Source organism: Scomber japonicus, chromosome 21 (genome assembly GCF_027409825.1).
Source record: "Scomber japonicus isolate fScoJap1 chromosome 21, fScoJap1.pri, whole genome shotgun sequence".
NCBI lineage: Eukaryota > Metazoa > Chordata > Actinopteri > Scombriformes > Scombridae > Scomber > Scomber japonicus.
Window position 1 is genome coordinate 16,758,603 of NC_070598.1, and position 10,620 is coordinate 16,769,222.

The window sequence follows — 10,620 nt, forward strand, 5'->3', positions numbered from 1 at the left end:
GATTTACAAGATTATATTATAGTTCTTTGCGATGCCCTATACTGTGATTTTGTGTCGCTGTGATATATTCTGTGATTGTTGGCCCATGTGACTGAACTGCTAATCTATAGCTGTCAACTTATGTAATAATGCATAAGACAGTGATTATGCCTGTGTTTTCATTAGATAGTGACTATACCTGTGTTAGGAAATAATACTGTTAATAATTTACCCATAACATGCAAATTATGGTGATAAGTAAATAAGCATTTCTTTTTTATATAATACTTACAAAGAGCTTTACAAATTGTTCAGTGCAGTTATCATTATAGTATGATTTTCACTTTTGAAAAGTTTATTTTAATGTTCAATATGAATACTGATAAATGCATCATATTATATCACACTAATATGGGTAGCTAGTCATTCGATAGATACCCTATAGGTCTATGTGGTTCAGTAGATCATAGGTTTCTGGGATGTGTTATTTTGGGTCTCTCCATTGTTGGAAAGTAACTTTAATTTTTGGCTTTTGACATCTTACAAAAGGCAGTGTGTAGTTGGCCCACATTTCCGATATTTACAAGTTGTTAACAGCTTCACCAAATAATGATTTTTCCTTTTAAACTTTTCACATGGTATCATTTCAAAAAATGTTCATATCATCCAATATTTTACAAAAAAAAATCAAAGATTACAGAAAAATTCCAAAAGCTGAAAACAGATTTGTGTTTCAGAACTTAGTTTTTCATCCTCTCCCATTCATCATCTCATGAACCTAACACTGCTTTTCACCACTTCAATCACCACTTCCACTCCAATACCCAGTGTTTGATTTCCCTGGAGTCTTATCAGGTAAGATGCAGACTACATAGGGTATTTTAATATCTTATAGCTAACAGTTGTATGTTTTTTTATATTTTGGCAGGATAGAAAACCATAATACATGTTTCTCTAGTTTCTGTTCATTGTTCCATAGGCTACTACAAGACCTGTCACATCTTGTTGACATACTATACACTGTGCTCTATTATTTGCCTTCATTATATTCAAAACATTGTAATAGTTTTATCTTCAAGAGCCTACAAAAATAGTTGCTTGTTTAATTCAACTTTCTCCTTTATGACTCAGTACATCTATAATACACCTACATATAACATTTCATGACAAAATGTGTTCAGCTGTGAAGACAATAAGGTAACTTTTACACATAAAGGCATAACATTTACTGTTCCCTGCCTAAAACAATTCAGGAGTAGACTAAATTGACTTTACCTGTGACTTATCACTTAACTTATCACAGATAATTAGGTTAGGAGTTAGGTGATTAGATTGTTGGATTTATTTTTGTGATATTGTCAAACTAAAGAGTGCTAATTCATCTCAGAACTTCATGTTTTATTTTTAATGAAAAGCTCTTTAATGTGCTCAGGTACAATAACAGTAACAATCACAGCAGTACAATAGAATAAAATGGATTACAGTACATAACAAACAGTGGTATATACATGCTTAGGCAACATTGTCACCCAGATGAAATCAATTAATGTGCATTCTTCAATACAAATACAAAGAAAAATGTTTTAATACAATCTCTACAGAGACGGGATAGTCTATGGACCAGCAAGTTCATGAATCCCCATTGCACATCTGTCTAAAAGCCAATTCAGTAGTGTTCACACATATTCCTGTGTCCCATATTTTTGACACTGATCTAGTTTTGGAAGTTGGTCAAAGGCATTTACATACCCGTACTAATTTCCTTGTGGGATAAAAAATCCATGCATATCTTTGTGGAGTGGAGTGTTCACGTATGCGCGGCCTGCCTCCTTGAATGTTTTGCCATCAAGAACCAGAATGAAACCAGTCTGGCCTGGATTGGTGTTGATAACTGATGTTAAGACCACACCTGAAAAAGGGAAGGAGGAGGTTGCTGAATGAGTGCAGAGCAGAATATGAAACATTTAAGGAATTTTAAGACTCTAGCTGGTATACATAGTAAAAAATGATGTCATATATACTGTTAACTACATATTGTGCGTGCACACCACAACACCACACAGCACTCTTACCATCATCCTCTGATTCTCCATTGGGTCTGGGGATGAATACTGGTTCTGATGGCCAGCAGTTGTCTTCACCCCAGTAAACCATTTCCTTGGTTTCTGTGTCAAACTTTGCAATCTACAGTAAGTAAATAGAGAAAAAAAATAAAGACACACTTTTACTGTAGAACATTCTGCACAAACAGTTAATCTCAAAGCACTATCAACTAACACTGATTTCCTCAAGTTATAACTGATAATACTCAGAAAGGTCCTGATAGCATGTTTTTACAGTAGAGATGACCCTTTATAATAAAAAAGATACATCAAATACATTTTTGCAGCAATGTGGAAAAGAGAATCACACAAATTCCATAACAAGATGATTTTCAATAAGCATGGATATGTCCGTTAGACATACTAAGTTTTTAGGCTGATTCATTTAAGAAACTGCTGAATCACTTTTAACCACTGGCCTTAGTCTTTCTTTAGCTTACATAAAGAGACCCTAGCATAAAAAGCTTATCTTGTTGACAAGCACTGTGCCCATGCAGAACTTTGTCCCAACTACAAGCCATATACCTGGAACAGAGCTATAAAGTTGTTTCGTAGTGACATAAGACATATTAGTAACATGAACTATTTTCCTAGTATTAGCAGGGTGGACTTCCATCATTGTCAAAATCATTTGGAAACGTTTCATGGACATCAGCTATGTACCAAGCAGCTGTTATTGTTTTACACTAGAATACAGTGTTTCTTTTAGTAACTGAAAGACAATGGAGCTTATTACTGAAAACATAGTTGTGAAATGAGCAAATTGAATTATAGTTTCACATTTTTTCAAATTTCCTTCAAAACAAGACTCATGTAACCCACATATATATTGAAACAATTTTTGGTTGTTGTATTAGGCCTTAAGTCCATGCTGGCTGCTAATAGATCCATTATTAAATCTATTATAATATAAGTGAGGGAGGACATTCAAGAAAATAGGGGACACTTATTGCAACATGTCCTCTTAATGAAATGACCATATAGGCCAATTGTACCTGTATTCCAGAGCAAGCTTTATTAGCATTTTCTAATATGCTGCAGTAATCGTAACAACAACAACAACAACAACAACAACAACAAAAAAAATGTTTCATGGAGTGACAAAGCTGTGGTTGGGGTCTGGTTAGGTTTAGGTACATAAACCACTTGGTGTGGTTAGGGAAGGATCATGGTTTGGGTTAAAATGATCACTTGAAACATGGTGTGAGTTAAAGTTACTTCCTTAAAGTTATCAAGCCATCATCATCATGGCAACAGTAAATACAATGACAATAGAAGTTAGGGTTTTTAAAAACCTGTCCTGACTTGTCATTGAAAACTTGACACTCTCAGTTGGAAACAGGAAACTCCAATGGAGTCCCACAGCTAAGTCTACTTTTGGCCATTTATCTATCTAGCCATCCGCCCAATCTGCCACCTCCTAACATAACATTTATATTGACGTCATCTGAACTCCGTCCCTTACCACAAGAGAGGAAAACAATAAAAAGATCCAATTGTGTAAATGAAGATGTTTCCTTTTACTTCTTTCCTTTTCCCGCCATTAGACCTCAACTATGGGCACAGGGTGACAGAGAGGGGAAACTCTCTCATCCAAAGTATAAGAGCTCTGTAACTCAGACCTTTAAACCCTTAGTGACTTGACTTCTTTCCATTGTCACTGGTACCTTGATTTACAAGTGCACCCAATGGAAAGGACGTGTGGGTATTACAACAAAATTAAGTAGTTTGGTCTTTGTTTGGGGAATTGGTAATTCGCACTTCAGCTGTCACTGTTACATCAACTGGCTACTCTCACTTCTGCAAATTGCTTCCTACCTCTGGAAAAAAACAATGTTGTCAGGAACAATGTGTTTCCCAATGGCCTTGCATTTACAATCTATTCTTCACGAGTCTGCAAGTTTCAGGTCTCTCTTGGAAAATAACACTAAAGAGACCATTAAAAAAATCACGAACAAGGATGTTCCCACCAGCATTTGACAGCAATAGCCAAATTAAAAACAATAGCTAATGTTACCTGTTTTGAAAGTGCAGATTCCTCAACACAGTTTCCGTAGACGAACCGGTGCTTCTTGCCATTGATGTCATAATTAATCCTGGGTAATTCAAAACCTGATAGAAATAAAATGACAGTTTTTGTATTTGTATGAACAAATCAATGACTCATCAAGACCAGGCAGACAGAATAGTTAGAATATTTCAACAGCTTGATTCACCTTGACAAAGCACCTCTGCCTGACACATTAGTTTGCCTTCTTTTTCCTTCACAGCACTGGCTGTTGTGTATTTGAGTTTCACCAGATCCTCTCCAACCGCAGCGCTCTGTAGACCAAACAGATTCAGTTATTTAAAGATGTTGATGACTATGTTTTAGTAAAAAAAAAATCAGTTTTTGATTCCCAATCCCACCTTGTCTGACTGGATAGGAAGCGCAAATCTCTGATAGCCTGGTTTTGAGTAGGAATCATCGTGGAATTCGGCATTTTGCTTCAGCTTACTGAGGTAGAACATGTCATAAAGGCTGCAGTCACTGTAGGCGATGATATCGAAGATGACATGACCGTTGTCCTCGTAAGCGTTTACGTGATGGTAGACGATCATTGCTCCAGTGTAGTACTTAGTCTCTACCTCTTTGCCGGTCTTTCTGTCTATCAGGTGGATCAGAGTCTGTAGGAAGAATAAACAGACAGAAAAACAGTAAAGTAATGTTTAACGTCTAGGATGCACACCCACGCTAATTCAGACCCTCTTGCCAGTGAAGTGAATAGAAGGCATGGCATGAGTTTCAGAATGACCACTTACATTTTCCTCAGGGCAGAACTTCAGGCAGCTTGCCCAGTTGACTCCCCTCATGTATGCAGTAGCCATCTTGAGGATGTCCAGTTTGAAAGGCTGCTCAATGAAGATCAAGTAGTTGTCCGTCATGCCGAAGCTGTGGTAGTAACTGGGCGTAAGGAGGGAGCGGCAGGGAACCGTGCTGATCACTTCCACATTCTTCAGTGCAGGGACATTCTTGCCTTTGTCTTAACAAGAACATTTAGAAGAAATAAACAAAAAATAGAAGGCAAGAGTGCAAGAATAATGTATATGCCATAGCTATCTTTCTTCTTTGATAATTACTGTTATTTATCACACTTTTTCTATTGCATATGGCCATGTGATGATTGATAAATATATCCCTTTTTTATTGTTGTTATATTATTGTTTCTGTGATTTTATACTGCACACATGGACAATGAGGTCTATCTCATATTATCGTATCTTATCTAACAGGTGACACTGACCTTTAAATCGTTGAATGAATTGACATTTAAACAATAAATATAGCAATTTGCATGTAGCTTGTATGTGAACACATTGCAAATAAAAACAATAATGTACAGTGTGAATAAACTTGTGATAATCAATCAATGTAGGAATCAGACTTTCAACACTACATAGATTAGTATTACTATAGTGTTAAATGAACTGAATGTTGTATAGCAAGTGCAAAATAGAAGGTTTAAATATTGCAAGACTACAGCTATGGTCACTGTTTGTGTGTGTATACTGCCCTTCATTAGAATCCATATTAGGAGCCAATGTCAAGAGACATACAGTGGCCCCGACTGTTCTTCGTGCACCTCCCCTGTGATATCCTGTATTTGCATTATCTTGTGTTGTATTTTAACTTTCTTCACCTTCTACAAAGTACAGCTGATAGGAAGACATAACACTGAGGTGTAAAGACAAAGTAGAGCAGGTTTATATACCTTTCTCTGAGGCAGCAGGGACTTTGAACAGCGTGTATTTTGTCTTTCCCTTCTCTGCTATTGAAGTCCCAATGTTGTAAGCGTTGCCCTCTTTGTCATAGTGTGGATGGGAACAGGCCAGGTTTACAGGCAGGAACTTCATGTAGTCCACCTGTGTGAAACAGTTTAGCAATTCATGAGCCTGGAAACAAAAGCTTTGCTCAGATGTACTGTGTGTTAACAGATCAGCTGATGACATTACCTTATCTTGGGTTTCCAGGGTCACAGGATCAATCTTGCGGATGTAGTTGGTTTCAGAGGTGGCATAATAATCATTCCCATATTTAATGAAATTGCTTGCACCGTTGTCAGTGAAGTCGGGCACCGTGTGGTTGAGAAAGGTAATTGCTCTGGAAAGTAAGGGTACATTGTTAAAGATTTTCTCCCCTTATAATGATAAAGAGGCGGTAGGGGGTCATGTACAATGGGGGAGGGAAAGCAGCAGGAGGTTCCTCTAGAAAACCCTCCGTTATTTGCACTGTAAACCCCCATTTACCAGACTGTTACCTGCTAACGGTATTGGAGGTGTTAACGATGACTCGCACCTAGTCTTGAAATGTATATATTCGCGCACTGTTAATATTAATGTTGCACTGTCGTAAACAATGGAAGTTTAAATTGGAATAAAAAATACTAAAAAAGAAATCAATATAATTCAATTTAGGGTTAGGGTTATGAAGTACATGCTTACTTGACAATGAAGTTCTTGCTTGGGTCTGGATAGGCCATTGTTCCCATTTCAGACACAACAATTCTGTTTGCAGCCATGTTTGCTTTGTAGGTATCACTTCTAAGGTATCTGCTTCTGTAGATCACTTCACCTGGAAGAAGGAAAAATGTTTTTGTATTTTATAAGTGCAGTTGCTCCTCACACTCACATACAATGGTTGTATCAGATTTTCATAGATAAACACATTCAAAGCGAGCCAGGGTATGGGGATCTTTGTTACAGTATTTCATTAATTACTTAATGTAGGGGAGAACACTTTTTATTGCCCTTTGAATTCCTCCTTTGAATCCCTCATAAACCATAAACTGAATAAATTCTCTTTTGATTTGTAATGAAAGCCTAAAGTGTCAGGTAGGAATAGAGGGGTCTTACTCTCCGTCAGCTGATTCTGTTCAAAAGATATGGGCCATCAAATATGTCTTGTCTACTTATACACAACCACAATGAGGATAGTTGTCACACACTATGGGTATGATTGTCTCTGTGTTATTTCAATGGAGAAAAATAAAAAAATGTAGACAGTCTTAAAAAATGATTTGAAAATGATAAGTTTCCTGCACCAAGAGAACATAAACAGGAAAGCTAACAATCATATGGCTTGGCATAGCTAAGAAAAAACCTACCTACCTATCACTCTCTCTTCATAGTTAAACTCATTGTGTAAAAGCCTTGAAGACAAATACTGAAGAGTTGGATATTTACATCCTCTCACCTCCATGTCAAGCAGTTTATTCTAGACCTTTAAAGTAACATGTCATCTAAATTCTAAAACTTTCATTCCAAAACGAAATCTGATGAATGTGACAACCAACCCCGTTCTCCCCTATGTCAAGTAAGAATTGCCAGACCAACCGTTGTTAAAGGCGAAGCTGTGCATGAGTGCCATCCCATCAAACCAGTGGTCGTAGCTGCTCTCCCCCACAGAAAAAATACCAGGGCCATTGCGCAAGAGTGTGCCTTGCAGCCAACTGGGGATACTTCCTAAAGGAGAAGAAACACAGAAAAGAAATACCTCAGTCATACAGTAACTTAAACCTCAACATCTGTTCATCTAACAGTATAAACACTCCACCTACCTTTCACTTCTGCCTGAAAAGGCTCGGGCCTCTCCTCCACGTTCTTCGAAAAGTCTGTAGCCATGTCTAGTGAGGAGTGCAGTGCTGTGAGGAACGCACGGAGGTGTCTGAATAAATACTGTAGCGAGAGAACAGTGCAAACCCCTCCCTCGTCTTTCTTGGTCAGGGGTTTGGCAAAGAATGAATTATCTTATCTGTGTGAGAGCTGATGACCGCGCTCTTTGGTTATTTCATTAGAAACATGTAGCTCAGTTCAGCGAAACGCGCTCCCGAGAAGAGACTCTGCTTTGATCATATTTGGGTCGTCTAGAGATTGATTGTCATTGTTTTGCTCTTTGGTTTAAACGGCGCTTTATCACGAATGTCTTTTTTCCTTGAGATTAAAGAAAGGTGCAAGTACACAATAGTTTGGTAGTGTGATAACTTTGGCGTCTCTGACCAGATTTCATTACCTGTAATCCACTTTCATTTTCTAGGAGCATGTGTAATTTTCATTGACCTATATTTTCATTCAGTTTGTTGACTTAGATTGTGAGCATTTTCAAATTGTAATTAACATGTAAAAACACATAGATCTGTGTAACTGAGCCCATAAAATAATCTGTAATATTCCAACAGGGAGTTATACCAGGAATTCAGTCAGATCTTAAGTAACTTCTTTTATCTGCTTTTGTAACAGGTTGTAATATTGCTTTATGGCCTTATGTCACTGGATTGCATTTTGAACTACTACTCCACGCCTTTTTATCCTCCACTATCACAGGTGTTTGTTCTGCGTAATTTTAATTCATGGAATCACAGTCCCAGTTAGTGAACCCCTGTCAACTGCAGGCCTGTAATATACTATATACTGTATAGCTAGATACATTGCTAAATAGATAACTTTTTTTATACAAAAGGGAAAGTAGGGAAGGGACCCCTTTACATAAATCAAAATACAAAAGCAGTGAGGTATAAGAACAAATGTGGGCTAATTAAAGGCTAAATTTATACAATAACTAAATATAACAAATCAGAATATAATAAGACAGAAGATATAACCCCAAATAGCCATAAACCCTGTCTCTTCAATCTGCATACAAATAACATTACTTGATACTTCCAGCTTGCGAGCTTGAAGTGCAATTTTGTGTGCAAGTGATGCCCCAGCCCTTCCCATTAAACATCTGTGGAGAGCAGATGTGTCCCCAGTCTCACATCAAAATGCGTAATACCAACCTTAGTTTCTTTCATTGTAGTGAAAACAAACAAAATGACTGACCTTTCTTTTATTCTCAGTGGGAAATGCAAAATTGGACATGGATTGGAAAATGGGACAACAACCCCTTTCACAAACACACAAGCACACAAACACACAAAATGAGTTGGTACAGTGTTTAAAGTACACTTAGAGTTTGAATGACCTTTCTGAGAAAACTGGATCATCACTTCTAAGTAGGAATAGGATATAGAAACCAAATATGAAATGACCCCAACACTCTGCTAATTGCCTCTGGGCAATTCAGGACAGTTAAAATTAAGGTAACCAGCTGTTTTTCATGGAAATAATAGACAAGTACAATATAAGAATAAAGATTTTATTGACCATTGGATTTGATATGATATGGATTGCATCCAACCTCCACTGTTGTATAATGTATTTCTACACATCACATTTCATTTTTTCTCTTTCACTTTCACATGTTTCATAAACTTTATTTCTTTGTCCATAACACTGTCTGTATTTCCTTTGTACAGCCAATATTTCATTTTAAGTTTTTTTAAACTTTTAAAACATTCCAATTTAATTGTAATATTATTGTTTATTTCATTATTATTATTATTATTATTATTATTATTACCTTACATTTGTCTATTTTTATTCTATTTTTTTGGGAGCAAACATCAAGGCACATTCTTTGTATGCTTGCATTGCCCAATAAAACAGATGCTGATTATGATTGAATGAGCTGTCATGCTAACATGAAGCCCAAACCAAGAATCATAAAGATACAAATCTTCAGGGTTGTAAATAGTAGCCTATGTATGTGTCAGTATTTCATTTCTGGCCTTCCTCCAAGCAGTGTTGTCATTTCTGAACAAACAAACAAAATGCTTAATTTTGTTGTCAGACACATTCCTCTTTTTATTTTCTATTTATATACATCAGTAATCACTTTTGACCAGGTGAAATGTGATTGATCGATACAATTTTGAGAAGATATACACTTATATAAATCACATTTTCACAATCATTTCATGGAAAGAAGTAAAAAATATTTTATTCCAACTTTATGGGTGACTGTGTATATTGGGCCTTCAAAGTGCTCTCTGCATTTTCCACTGAGAATAAAATTAATGTAAAACGAATGTCAGTTAGAAGTCATGGTTTTTGTAGGCAGATTGAATAGAATGTTGTTCGAGTCCAAACCCATATCTGCAGGTGAATAAAATCTTTATTCTTTTATGGTGTTTGTCTGTTTCTTTCCAAGAAAAGCTTGGTGAGTTAAGTTTATCTGTCCTGAACTGACCAGAGTCAATTAGCAGAATGGTGGAGCCATCTCATACCTCTTATCTATACTCTATTCTTACATTGCTGCAGTGATTATTCAGTTTTCTCAGAAAGGTAATTCAAATTCCAAATGTACTTTAAACACTGTACCAACTAGATGACACTTTATAGAATTAACACCTTCACCAACTCAGTTAACAAGATACAATATTTGTCAGCTTTTCATTAAAAGAAGATGGGCATGAGACACACAGTACCTTGTTTATTCAAGGCTGAGTGTATATCAGACTGTTTAAATCATTGTCATTGCCTGGTCCTTATATGGCACATTGAAAAAGTGCTTGGTCCTGCTTTGCTCAACAATCAGCCTTTCCATATGATATGTAAATCTGAAGTTACCTGCAATGTCTGATGACAACTGTTTTGAGCAATTCTGCAAACAAACACAAAG

General features: G+C 36.6%; 1 protein-coding gene across 1 annotated transcript; it reads right to left on the bottom strand.

Moving 5' to 3' along the window:
• Positions 1–1,657: 1,657 nt before the first annotated feature.
• On the bottom strand, positions 1,658–7,742 carry bco1 (beta-carotene oxygenase 1). Its single transcript, XM_053342303.1, has 11 exons — positions 7,679–7,742; positions 7,455–7,583; positions 6,564–6,693; positions 6,075–6,222; positions 5,834–5,984; positions 4,884–5,104; positions 4,491–4,748; positions 4,298–4,403; positions 4,099–4,193; positions 2,052–2,163; positions 1,658–1,888 (listed from the first exon to the last, which is right to left on the bottom strand). Exons 1-11 carry the CDS (start codon positions 7,740–7,742, stop codon positions 1,734–1,736), a joined length of 1,569 nt encoding a protein of 522 aa, XP_053198278.1. The 3' UTR covers positions 1,658–1,733.
• Between the last annotated feature and the right edge of the window lie 2,878 nt (positions 7,743–10,620).

What these genes read in the sequence shown, in the direction of transcription:
- bco1 (XM_053342303.1), bottom strand. Translation starts at nt 7,742, where the DNA reads ATGGCTACAGACTTTTCGAAGAACGTGGAGGAGAGGCCCGAGCCTTTT. An exon ending in TTTTCAGGCAGAAGTGAAAG is followed by an intron (nt 7,584 to 7,678) that starts GTAGGTGGAGTG and finishes CTTCTCCTTTAG; the next exon opens with GAAGTATCCCCAGTTGGCTG. An exon ending in GGCAGAGGTGCTTTGTCAAG is followed by an intron (nt 4,194 to 4,297) that starts GTGAATCAAGCT and finishes TATTTCTATCAG; the next exon opens with GTTTTGAATTACCCAGGATT.